The sequence below is a fragment of the Clarias gariepinus genome, chromosome 9 (genome assembly GCF_024256425.1).
Source record: "Clarias gariepinus isolate MV-2021 ecotype Netherlands chromosome 9, CGAR_prim_01v2, whole genome shotgun sequence".
NCBI lineage: Eukaryota > Metazoa > Chordata > Actinopteri > Siluriformes > Clariidae > Clarias > Clarias gariepinus.
Genome location: NC_071108.1, coordinates 9,915,880 through 9,929,201, shown reverse-complemented (window position 1 = coordinate 9,929,201; position 13,322 = coordinate 9,915,880). Strand labels below are relative to the sequence as shown.

Genomic DNA, 13,322 nt, shown 5'->3' with positions numbered 1-13,322 from the left:
TGCATGACTGGATGTCTTGTTTTTGCTCCAGTTTTTCAGGTTACATAAGGGTCAGAGCTACCATTATTCAGCCAGACAGCTCGTCCCCTTTAGCTAAGATTCTCCTCCGCTGCCAAATGAGCGCCATCAGAAACTTTTAGTAATGAATTAATGTGGATCATTTCCATTTTTCTTCACGCCCCAGTGCCACAATCCGCAGTGCCTTCCTCCTGCTGCTCTTGAGTGCATGCGTGTGGTTCTTTGGACTAATGGCAGTCAATAACAGCATCTTGGCCTTCCACTACCTCTTCATCATCCTCTGCTGTATACAGGTATGTGTGTGTGTGTGTGTGTGTGTGTGTGTGTGTGTATGTGTGTGTGTGTGCATTAATGCTTATTGGAAGGGTGGTGTTATAATTTCTTTATATTATTAATCTTTTATTGTGTGGGTGTGGGTGGGTGAATCTGTGGATTAAACAATTTATGAAATATATCTGAGAGAGAGAGAGAGAGAGAGAATATTGACCAGGTTATGGTATTGTGGATCAGGGTTTGGCTGTGCTGCTGGTCTTCACTTTGCTGAACTCAGAAGTGCAGGAAGCCTGGAAAGCCGCTTGCTCCGGCAAGAAGAGTCCCACTGAAGACCCTCCTAGACCTCCTCAGATTACTGTAAGCATACACACATACACAAGCACATCCCATACACTTACATATATACTTACGCATATAATGCTTTACAGTATGTCAAAAATATATATGCAATATCAGTCAAAATCCTGGGAAGCTGATGCGCTGTAATAGGAAAATAATCAACAACACTCTGTGTAATGCCAATATCAAGTTCATTCTTTTTTTAAAACATCACATCACAAGGTTTTTTTCCTTCATATAAGTATACGTATACAGTATGTCAGTATGCATTTATAATGAATTAAAGAAGAAACTGTATTAATTAAAAATTAGAAACTGGTTAGTTTTTATTAGCAATTATTTTCTAACAGCGACACTCTCAGCAGTCACTCTCTCACCAGCCTTTCTTTTTTTCTCTCTTTTAAAGTTAATAAAGCAAAAAAGTACTGTATATTTTTTAACCAAGTAAACAGTACAAGAAACCAGAATGTACAACCCATACACTGTACTAAAGACTCTCCTGTTGGGGGAAACTCCCAGTCAGTGACTAACACTAACACTGGAGACTCCTTCCATAAATCTTATCTTCTCATAAAGAACTTTCACATATGATTAGAATGTTTCTGTTAACTAACATTTAAATCTGTTTACTGTAGATTACCCAGTAAGGCTATAAATTAACAGTATCACTCGTTCGACAAATGTACTTGCTTTGTGCAAATTTTTGGTTGAATGGTTTCCAGTAAAGTAAAAAGTCATCCTGATAGTATATGTTCATAAAGCGATTTTTTTTCCTTTTTGTGGTGTGTGTGTGTGTGTGTGTGTGCGCGCACATATGTGTGCATGTAGGGCCAGAACCCATACAACAGTGCCTCCTTGCTGGAACAGAGTGGATTGCATCGCATCACGCTGGGAACCTCCACCATATCATCAGTCAGCAGCGCTCGGTAAAAATACAAACTAACATAAACTTCAGTCCCAATGAACAGAGACAGCATGGTCTGAAAGAGACAGCTTTTTAAAAGGTTTAGTTTCTCAGTGATTGAAGAAACCATTTTGTTCATATATTTCATGCATTATTAAATTTTTAAATAAATGCATGATCAAATCCTGCAACTCCAAACCAAAAGGAGTGTTTGGTTCTTGCTTTATTGTTGTTTTCCCGTTATGATTCTGAACAGACTTCAGAAATGAGGACAGAGTTCCCAAATGAGCAGGATGTGCTTAGGGAAGTGAAACTGCACAACTCTGGTGGACAAATCACTAACCCATGTGCCTATGAGTGAGACGAAGATTTGTTGTATCACGTATTAGTGTTAATACTTAATGCACTTAAGTATTAACTTAAGTGCATTAAGTTGTTTGATGAACATAACATGGGCCAAGGTCTACTTTGGCTATTTGCAGAATATGTATTAGTTTTTACTGGGAGGTTAATTAAGATGGAGGTGAGTCATTAACATACAGTATGGGTGTGTGAAATTCCAAATCATGCCAATGAAATATAAAGTCCAGGGTAAAGCTGCAACATAACTCTAGTAACTGCTAATATAATATGTTACTTAACTCATGAAAAAAACCTAAAGGTTCACCAGTTACAAAAACTCTGATTGTACGGTTGCTCTGCCACAGGAATTTCTGAAAGATACTTGTTTCTTTCACTTTGTCTGTATTAATGAATTTAACTAGCTAACTAGTTCGCACTTGGTTGCATGCTGGAGCTTTAACTTGCCTGATGGGTTGAGATGTACAGTATGATTTGTAAATATGGAAACACAACTCCTAATAATTTAATAACTCAGTTTTTCTCAGCGCACAGGATTTCAGGATCATCGCATCACGCTGGGATTAATGAAAACCATGATTAATAAAAAATCATGATTTTTTTTTTAGATTTTTCAGATTTACTGAAATCCAGTACATTTGCTAAGATTATTAAATAATAATAATAATAATAATAATAATAATAATTAATAAAAAGGCCTAATTTTTTCATGCTGTAAAAATAAGTATTAAATAAATAGTTAATAAATTAATATCTAAAATCTTTTCTGAAATACATAAATAACTTCTAATTTGAAACAGCTGAGATTCGTTATCTAAGGATAAGACAATTTATGCTTGGTTTACTAACTTTGTTATTTTTTTGTCCTTTTTTTTTTTGCTGTTTTGTTCATCTGTTGTTTCATTATTGAGTAGGGAAAATCTTCTAGCACGCCAGACTGCTGAGCACATGCTGGCTCATAAAGGAGCCACTGACCTTGATGTGGCCATGTTCCATCGTGACGGAGGTAAACTCACATAATAACCTCCACCGCACTCCAAACTACTTCAAACCTCACATATTAGTTTTTGTTCTTTGATCTTTCTTTCGGATTCTTTTGTTCTTTTGTGAATGTTTACAAAATATTCTTCATCTTCTATCTTTTACTTCCATCCACGACTAGTCTCATTCTTTTTTCCTTGCTTCAGGTGAGGACTCAGACTCAGACTCTGATCTCTCTCTGGAGGAGGAAAGGAGTTTGTCGATCCCATCTTCCGAAAGTGAGGACAACGTGCGTCTACGTGGACGGATCCAACGGCGCTTTAAACGCACCAATCACAGTGAGAGATTGCTCACTGACCCCACCCACAATGGCACCAAAGGTAATATTAGTATGTATCACCATTAGTTCTGTATAAGTCAATTCCACCATCCCTGCTGAGTCAAGCAGAACATATTGGCCTTAGAAAACATCTTGTTCTATCACTTTGCTTTGACAAACAGAAGATCAAGAGAAGTTAAACATCTTGTCTAAACAATGTTGCCCTTTAGTTAACATTGACTTGTTAATGAAAAGAAAATGCTAAAGTAAACAGAGCAGACCAGGGCTGTTCAATCCAGCATCCAGCACAGTTAATAATTCACCAACACTTAAACACATCCACTCAATCTCACAGTTAACAGATTAATTGAATCGGCTGTGTTTGAGCAAGTGTGAATCACCTGTAACTGTACTAGACACTGGCCCTGAACACCCCTGGGGAAGACCTTAGTGCAGCCGTGGCAAATATTTCATCCTACGCATTGTCTGCCGGCCAATAGCATGGTGTGTTGTTTCCGTGTCAGATCTGGATGGAAATGACCTGCTCTCCTATTGGCCTGCGTTGGAGGGCTGTGAGGTTCACTCCTTGCAAAAATGGGGTTCGGAGCGCCGTCTCGGGGCCGATTACAGCAAAGATGCAGCCAATAACAATCAGGCAGACGCTGCACTCACCAGCGGGGACGAGAACGGACCAACACACATGCACAGACACCGCAAAGGTGAAACTCACATGCACAGTTATAAACAAGGCTTTCCCTGAACAGTGTTCCAAAAGCCAAGAGGTAGCCAAGAGCCACTGTAACCCAGTTTATGTGTTTGAGCAAATAAACATGACCGTTTAACCGTTTAAGTTGAACCAAGGTTGAACATCCTTTAATCATAACTTAGGCTTTAAATTAAAATGGAAAATGCATTATTAGCAACACTGGCTAAGTAGCGATAGTACAGGGCAGGTACAGGGCATATTTGGTAATGTATGACTTTGGAAGATGCAAAAGTCTTCTTTTTTTCTTTCCCATAGTTTCTTGTTTAGAAATATTAGACAAAAACATACTATAATGATTAAGCATTGGAGAAATGCTGTGGCTCTTGAAGAACCCGATGATCTGTTTGAACTGGAAAAAGTTGACCAACACCATCATGTCACAGTTGTGAGATTAGGATGGAGAACATAGGAAACAATCTAGGTGACTGTTAGAAGGTTCGTGTGGAGCACACATATACCTAAAAAATATAGTCAAATGTTTTTGGACACATAACCATCAGATAGGGGACAACAGGACTATACATGGTTTTATATTTGGATGTTCAACAGGTGCATATCGGTGTGATGGTCAATCAGCATATAGTGTACATTCGGATAACGTTTGCAGGAGAGAGGACAAAACGTTGGCAAAAACATCTTCCCAATTAGCAGATAATCTGGAGGCTACATTGTTACATCTTTTCATTGGTTTGTTCAACTGGATAATCAAATACCCCTTCTGACATTCTTTATCTGTCTCCTGTTTCTCCAGGTATCTTAAAGAACCGTCTTGGTTGTCCTCCAGCGCTGCAGGGTTTGTCTTCCGTGGGTCGCGTGCCCAGCGAGCTCTCATGGTACCGCACATCCACGCTGGGCCACCGGGGTGTTCCAGCCGCCTCTTACGGCCGCATGTGCTCGGGCACGGGTTCTCTGTCCCAGCCGGCCTCACGCTACTCTTCCCGTGAGCACTTAGACTCGCTTGCACGGCGCCAGCGGTCTCGTGACAACCTTGACCTCCTGCCACGGCGTCGTGAGCTTGGTTCCAGAGAGCATCTAGGGCCCGTCCACAGCATCCATGCCTCGAGAGAGGATCTTGGGGCAGGAATAGTTGGTCTAGGGGGAGCAGCAGGATTGGACGGAGGGTCTTTAGGAGGAATGAGAGTGCCACTGAGCACATTAATGAGGCAGCAGGCATCCAGGGAGCATCTCAGCTGTTCCCGTGAGCAGCTAGATTCGAACGGTGGTGTAGGAGCGGTGCCACAACCATGCCGCGAGTGGCTTCGAACTCTGCCCCCACGTCAGCTCTCGCACCCAGAGTCTCACTCTACATCCTCTCCCCCTCCACCAATTACAGAGGAAACTCAAGACGCCCTGAACTTACGGCATGGCAGATTAGACACCGCCCCTCTATGTAGGTACCCTGCATCTGCAACGGCCCCTGGCGCTCCACCCAGTCGGCAACCTTCTAGCGAACACCTGGACATTCTTTCTTCTATTCTAGCCTCATTCAGTTCCACGGGACTGACCCCGCCTCCTAACCCCCCCTCTGCCGCTGCTGGCCCTTCCCCATCTCCGCCACCTCACTCCGCAACCTCGCAAAGTATCTCTGAAGTGTCACCAGACTCAGAGTAAGTCCTCTTTCCCCTTTGGTAAATCGGTCTTAATTTGTCTCATTGTTCTTGTCTTTTTGTTTGACATTGAACTATATTTTGTCTCCCTCATGTAGAGCCCACAGAAGTGATGGACAGTCTTGATGACATCCTATCATTCCCATGATGGATTTCTAGTCATGGGTAAGGAGGAACAGCAGAAGGAAAAGTTCAGGTGCATTCTGGGATACTGGAAGGCATGACTGATTGAAAGACAGTGAGGTTGAATCTTCAATCTGATGGTTTACAGTCCTATTTTATAACAGCCTCCCCAGGCCAAAGGGAGTTACAGGGTGAGCGAGAAGAAGACAAGGAGGTGATACCCACCATCAGTGAAGGACAAAAACTGAGATGGCCGGTCAGAGAAGGAAACTAGAACATGTATATAACTTTTTTATACAGTTTTGTAATTTTTTTTTCATTCAAGATGAAAGACCTGATGTTTTTACAGATTGTGTCTGGCGTATGGGGTCACTGAGTGAATGAATATGGGATACAGTAAAGAGGGATCTTAAACCATTCCCATACCCATCACGAACCATTCCCATAGACCATTTTCTCATACATATGTCTTTGTTACCTAAATATACTGGGATCAGAGACTTGGATCAGTTCTTGGACGGAGTCAATGCTAACAATCCTGATTCGTGATTTAGTGTGAAACTCCAGCAGTAGAGATTGTAATAGTATTTTAAACCAAGAGGTGTGATTCGACCGATATGATTGTGAATTAAGAAGACGTTTTAAGGCACCTGCTTTGACTGGGAGATGAAGGTAAAAATTCGAAACAATAACGAAACAATAACCAGTTCACAAATGATGCATGGCCTTTTGAGCATCCAGGACGACTGGATGAATTTCAGTTCAGAACAGTAATACAGTACTAAATAAATTTCGGTACATCAGTTCAGACCAAACATATACTGTATTAGTTAGAATGTATTTAAAGATTTTACTTCACCCTTTAAAACTTACTTGTAAGCAGGCATACCACATTGTACTCAGCTCGCCATGTCGCATTTTCCCAAGCGGGTTGCTTTCTGGAAACTGAATTAACGACATTTTTGTTTTTTCATGAGAATTACTGATATTTATGTGTGCTTGTACAGATGCTGTCAGAATGTGTACCTTTCAGTTTTGCTGAAACTGGTGAATCAGGTCTAAATCGGATGAAGCTGCCTCCACAAAGCGGAGCATAGGGAATCTTTACACAGCCATTTGTCAATGTCAGTCAAACAGAAGAGAATCCCACAGAACTAAACGCACCCTGTGGCAAGAGAGGAGTGAGTCTTAAATTATATGTCACTAAAAAGAAAACATGCTTCAGTATCATCTCCTCAGTTATCCTATAGTATATTTGTCAAATAGTTCTGCCAAATAAGGGAACCAAGATCATTCCTTTTATACCTCAAACCTATCAAAAAGTGCTCCAATTATTATTATTATTATTTCTTTTTTTACTTATGGCATTTTTTATATTTTATTTATTATGGTGTACCTTTTTTATCTTGTACAGACATGTTTATTTATTATTATTTATTTATTTATTTATTATGATTAATTTAAAAGTCATATTAGTCCCTGATTTTTTTTATTATTATTACTGTGTGAGTGAGTGAGATAGAGAGATTTTTTGGAAAGCTGATCAAGCGAGAGAGGAATTTACTTGTTAAGACGTACAATGTGTGACATTTTGATACATGTATTGTTTGATATGAACTCTTGCCGATGCATCATTGCATTCTGAGTAAGAGAAAGTGGAAAAAAACAGGACAGAATTGGAAGGGTTATCACCTGATAATGTGTTTATTATGGGAGATCTGCTATCCCGTTTAAATGGTGGAAGGTTCCAGTGGGGAAACAGCTGCCGCGGCTTGTTGGTTACCACAGAAACCGTACAAGAGATATGTTGGTCATTAAAAAAAAATTATTGCTAGCAGTGTTCTGGTCTTGTTTTTTTTTTTTTTTACCTTTTTTACCTGAAAGTTTTTCAAAAATGGTATTGGTTGATGAGCTTGGTAGTGGTTGACAACTTCCTGTTGCCAGGAGCCCACTGGCCAGACAAACACACCCTGAGAATGAACAATTATACTGATATACACCCAGAGTTACGACATTAAAACACTAAAACACATTCCTCTCCGTATCTTGCCTTCTCAGTTAAAACTGTAAAGGCAAAATCGTCCGTTACATCTAACAGTTCACACTTTGTGCAACACTTTTTTTTTAGGTAATACCACAATACAAAATCAAACACAACTTCAGCCTCTCATCAGGTATCAGCCCTTAAAGGTCTTACATCAACTAACCACAACATATTAAAACACTGAAACAACAAAGAAAACCTGAGAGATAATACCATTACATTTAAGTTCCACCATGGATTGGTTGCACCCACAGCTACTTTTAGTGGAAGATCTACTGATCGAAATGAAGACGCTTTCAATTTGGAACAGGTTGAGTAGCACGGATTCACAAAACTGACACACATACTAAAAAAAAAAGAGACAATCAGACATATTCTGGGACTATAATACAAGATTGCTAAAAATAAAATCTGTTTTCATATTAAGATTAAAAAAAAAACTAAATACATTGATAAAAAACACAAATACACATAAATGACTACAAAAGACACTTTAGAAAAGTCAGTGCTCATGTTCGGGGGTGCTCTTCCCCTTCATCATCGCTATCGCTGCTGGAAAGCCGAACCTCAACCCCCAGTTTGTGCAGTTTGGCCTGGTAGTAGCGCTTCTTGGCCCGTGCTGCCTTCTCCTTCTGCCGTGCGGCTCTCCTTTTCTCTTCCCACACACACTGCTGAAGCAGAAGCAGGCTCATGGTCTGCTGGTGCTCGAGCTCCAGTGCTTCCTGTCTGCGAGTCTCCCACCCAGAATCTAGCTCCTGAGAGTCCCGAATCAAAAAGGCTTTCTCCGCTGGTGCTATGGGAGCGACCTGAGGTACTGCTAATACTCTGCGTGGGGGGTCTGTACTCGCAGATCTAGACCCTGAACCTGAGCCAGCTCTTGATTGGCTGGGGTAGAAGACTGAAGAGCGCTGATGGGTTCCCCTTGAAGTGCTGGAATGAGAGAAGAAGATATGCGAAGGGGGAGAGGATGCAGAGCCAGGAGGCGTCCCAGAATTCTGTGGGGGTTCAGCAGGTGAGACTAAGCCGAGGTCGATGGCTACAAGCTCTTTACTGTCAACCTCCTGTAAATAAAAAAGAACCTTCTGAGTTTAAGTGTAATACTAACCAACTTCTATTTAATTCCCACAACTCTTACTTTATAAATCAATTTTGAGCAGCCAGGATTTCTGCTTTTCCTTTTTGTACTGAGAAACTAAATTGTTCACTAAACAGATCACTAACTGCGATTTTTTTTTTTTTTTTTTTGAGAAAAATTGAAAATGTTTTATATAAATGAATAAGAGAAGTTTACAACACATTACATTGTTTTGGTCAGGATCCTCTTGCTCATTTCCATTGGAACCCCCAGTCACTGAGAGGTGGGGAGAAAGAGACAAAAAAAACAACAACAACAAAAAACACAAAATAAATTCAAATTTCCTTTCAACAGGGAGAACATAATACCAGTAAGACATACTGCTGTTACTAGCAGTACAAAAGCATACGTGAGTGTGTATTTATACCTGCTGTAGGTGAGCTGTTTGTAACCAAGGCACAGCTGGCATCTCCATCTATGTCCTCAATGTTGGAGATCAGGTTTGGCACCAGAGCCATTACCTCTCTCTGTACCTGAAGAAATTGAACATCAATGCTAAAAACAAATCTCAGTACTGCAGCTCGCATGAATCCACACTAACTACTTGAAGTGTTTTACATAGCTTTCATTTGTGTTAAGTCCTAACCTATATAAGTGTGCCATGTGAATTACAAGTAACACACAACATTTTTCTTTGAAGAAGAAAATGTGTTTTTTTAGTCATAAATGGTAAGCAATTCTTTTTTTTTTCCTTATTGTTTTTAACAGAAGTTGTATTTATAGGGCTGTAATAAAAATATTTAAGCAAAAGAGCAACATTCAAGTGGGAATATGAACAAAAGTTTTTTTCTCACAAACAGGTGATACAAACTCCACGTCTGTGCATTTTGTCCCATTATAAATACTTTACCCCAATGTTCTGGAAATAAAATGCCTTGTTTATAATTTGTCTGTGATATTAAAGTAGACCTATTATACACAATATTTTTTGTTTGTTATTAGATCTCCAGTGTGCGTACAAAAAAAATAATGCTTTCTGTATATATTCCATTTTTTTGCATCATAAACAAGCCAATTAGATTGCCACCCTAATGTGACCTCATAAGTTTATATAACTTTTCGCTTAGCTCTGTGTTTTGCAATTTCTGTGAAAAATTGTATTATAGTGGGGTATAGTGCGGAGTATTTTAGCTAGAGCATGGGTGAACTCTGAGACCTATGAAACCTACATTAACTTTTATTAACTTCGACATTTATTAAATCTTGAGGTCAGGGAGGGAGTGAGCAACATAAAAAAAACTACTCAAGGTGAAGAACTGGAGATGATTTTAAAAAAAAATATTTAAGTCTGTACTGTTGCAGAACACATTCTGTGCAAGTTTACAATTACAGTTCTGTGCAGAGATATCAATAATGTTATTAATGCTACATAACACTAACTGTCTATAATACAGTATGATACTAGCTGTCACTTGCTTGGGAGAGCTGTGCAGGATTGGCTCAGTAACCTGAGTGAGGGCAGTGAGAGGCATGCCAGCTGCCTGCTGTTCCTGACGTCTCTGCAACGCCACGCGACACTCCACCTTCAGTCGCTTCCACAGAGTCTTGAGGGAGCCAACGCTGCTGGGCGGTCGATTGGGAAAGGCCTCGTTGAAGGCCTGCGCTAGCTCGGCCCACACAGCGTTGCGGTACACAGTGGTGTTGGTGTCCTTGCGGAAGTCCTGCACAGCGTCCACCACGCTGTGGATCTTCTGGAGCAGGTAGAGTTTCTGCTCCAGGGTGAAGTTGGGCATTCGATATGTCATGGTGGTGAGCATTTTCATTTGTTTACATGTGGGTTTGTGTGCAGAGTTAAAAGTCAGGAACGTGGACAAGTAAGGCTGCTGGTCAGTCTCCCTCATTCACGGAGTGTTAAACATACAGTGTGTGCTTGAACCACTTTGTGTTATTTATTGCCCATGTGTAACAGTGCTTCTGCCATGTTGTTACATAATGTCACAGTTTTTACAGTATACATTACAGCATTGTGGTCAGTCCTGAAGTTCTTGCTTGAGGCTTTTTGATCTGCAATAATCCAGTGATGAACTTGCAGCAGGCGCAGACATCTGTGAACTCTAAACATAAAGAAAATGTATAGAAATATGGCTCAGCACATGGTTTATATAGTCAGGGTGAAACATCTACCCAACTCAAGTGTAGGATGAATTTTCACAAATGTAAACAATTTTGACTACTTTTAATTAGCTTTAATATCGCTTTGTTCACAAAAAAACACAACGCGAACAGTTATAATAACTCATTCCAAACATCAATACCAAAAAATGTTTAACAAAATTTTATACTATTTATTATGTATTTATAGAGTGTAGAGAGTAAAATATAACCTGCATGATGCACTGTCTTTATTTAAAGGCATCTAAATGTAGTATAACTTTTACATTATTATAATACTTGAACAACCATGTCAGAAGACATCCCTTGGTCATGGAAAACATGTTACTCTGTTTCAGAAGGCTTAAATTTATGACCTGCATAAAGCAAAGAAAACAACTAAGGATATTGTTTAAACGACTGGAATTTGGTTGAGTAAGTGAGAGAAAGATTGAATGAAGCAAGCCTTTTATAATCTCAGGATAATAAAAAAAAGCATGCATGCATGACCGTAGGGAGCATTTTTCTTTATATAAGGAAATATCCCTTTATATCTTTCATATTTTTTTTGCATCCTGTAATGTTTTAAAAAGTAATGTTTTTATTTTTGCTAAATAAATAACTAAACACTTTTATGTTTAAACCTAAATGTTAGTCAACAAAGAACAACATACATGAATAGGTGTTTTCATTAAAAATTCTTTTAACTTTGTTTTGGTACTGTACACATACTCATATTTCTAAGATCGCTGAGAAGTTCATTTAGAGTTACCAGCCTCAAAATCACCAATTGAGAGCACTACGGATTAAAGCCATTATGAAGGCTTTACAGAACATGAGTAGCAGATACAGCCCAACATTAACTGTTCAAAGGAGATTATTGCATATTTTAAACGGCTTCAGCATTGCTTTATAATGTAGAAAGAAAGAAACATCAGGAACGACCATGGAGTCATCAAAGTGATCCCAATCTTTTGAGCGGTAATATATTATATAAATAATATTTGTTTACTTTTTCGTATGTCTTGACCACAGCAGCCTGGGAAAATCCTACAAGACCTTTTGTACATTTTTATAATGTAAGTACCTGCTTAGTTTTAATGTACATCCTGCTGAACCAGAGGACTTTGTCGCACCTGCTTTCTTTTATTGACAGATGCAAAACCCAGCTTTTTTTCCCCCCTTGTTTGTCTGAAAAGTGATCTTTTGCATAATGTGCTGCTTTATTTTCTGGCCTACAGATATTATCCTGTTAGATTATGATATTTACTTATTTAGCTGGAATACTAATATTGGGAAAGCGTAAGATTTTTTTTGTGTACTGACTTCATAATGAAATGATAAAATCTGTAACGCGAGAAAAGTAAAAAGAAAAATGCCTAAGAGTTTGGCATTATTATAAGAACAATGATATGTGAATAATAAAGACACATGAATATAGCTACATATTTTGCATGCAGTAAAAAGATTGCGATTCCTGGAATATGTTGTTAATAATCTGCGGAAGGAATTATGACACAGGATTAAATGTTCAGGCCCTCGGGGTTTAGTTCCAGCACAAAACAGACGCAGTGTTTTTATGAAACCCATCGCGCATAAAGAAGTTGTAATCAAAGCGCCATGTTCTGACCTGCGGACTCAATTCACTGTGATTTTATTACGGATTATGTTTAAAATCCTCCAGTCTGAATCTAGACTTAATCCTCCTGTGTCTGGAGCAGAAGCACACTTGCTTTTACTATCTCTCCCATATTTATGCGCGCGCACAAATGCAAATTATATTATATATCATAGTTAAAAATCCTTTAGGTTTATTATGCCTGCGCCTTCCGCAGCGTTTGCTCGGACAGTTAGCGGGTTAGCCTTTTAGCCATTAGCCACCTAGCTAAACCATTGCAGCGTATTAAATCAGCGGTTCGAGACTAGTATTAAGGCTAACTACGGTCTATTTTTTTTAAACGCGTACAAATATACCCGCACGCCTCGTCATTATCCTAAATGCTCTGTGAGTTAATGTGTTAAACTCACCTGTTTGGCTGGTTTATTTTATTTCCATAACAAATAAATACTTTGTCTGCCGCCCCTTATATTTGAGCAGAAAATTAAACAAAACAGCGTCACGCTGTACGCTACTTACGTAAACAACCAACGGAAGATGCGCGCGCGTCGGCGTAAGTCCTCGGATCGACAAATCATAAGTGCGCGAATTTTCCCGGAAGTGAGTATGTAAGGGTCGCGTGTTCTGTGCGGCGCTTTTATTCAGACTCCCAAGCAAGAAACAGAGGAAAGTGTTTACATATGTGATAAGTGTATACATGCATTATCTACGCAAAATACGTAAGGTTTGCGGATATGCTGATGT

The 13,322-nt window shown here is 39.4% G+C and overlaps 2 protein-coding genes across 5 annotated transcripts in view; one reads left to right on the top strand and one right to left on the bottom strand.

The window, feature by feature from the left end:
* celsr3 (cadherin, EGF LAG seven-pass G-type receptor 3) overlaps positions 1–7,390 on the top strand; it is a 70,981-nt gene extending 63,591 nt beyond the window's left edge. The window contains exons 29-36 of one of the 3 annotated variants that reach the window (XM_053504889.1): positions 185–311; positions 529–648; positions 1,459–1,556; positions 2,806–2,900; positions 3,082–3,255; positions 3,719–3,913; positions 4,712–5,567; positions 5,666–7,390. In XM_053504889.1, the coding sequence (XP_053360864.1) occupies positions 185–311; positions 529–648; positions 1,459–1,556; positions 2,806–2,900; positions 3,082–3,255; positions 3,719–3,913; positions 4,712–5,567; positions 5,666–5,693 (1,693 nt within the window). In that variant the 3' untranslated portion in view covers positions 5,694–7,390. The remainder of the gene's footprint in view (positions 1–184; positions 312–528; positions 649–1,458; positions 1,557–2,805; positions 2,901–3,081; positions 3,256–3,718; positions 3,914–4,711; positions 5,568–5,665) is intronic. The other 2 variants (XM_053504890.1, XM_053504891.1) reach the window with 2 other exon arrangements.
* LOC128530777 (fibrinogen silencer-binding protein) lies at positions 7,367–13,106 on the bottom strand. 2 transcript variants are annotated; one of them, XM_053504894.1, is made up of 5 exons: positions 12,989–13,106; positions 10,318–10,923; positions 9,237–9,342; positions 9,036–9,085; positions 7,367–8,795 (listed from the first exon to the last, which is right to left on the bottom strand). In XM_053504894.1, the coding sequence occupies exons 2-5, from the start codon at positions 10,708–10,710 to the stop codon at positions 8,244–8,246; spliced, it is 1,101 nt and encodes a 366-aa protein (XP_053360869.1). In that variant the 5' UTR covers positions 10,711–10,923; positions 12,989–13,106; the 3' UTR covers positions 7,367–8,243. The 2 variants fall into 2 exon arrangements, with proteins under 2 accessions (XP_053360869.1, XP_053360870.1); XM_053504895.1 differs by having other exon boundaries at positions 7,367–8,792.
* Between the last annotated feature and the right edge of the window lie 216 nt (positions 13,107–13,322).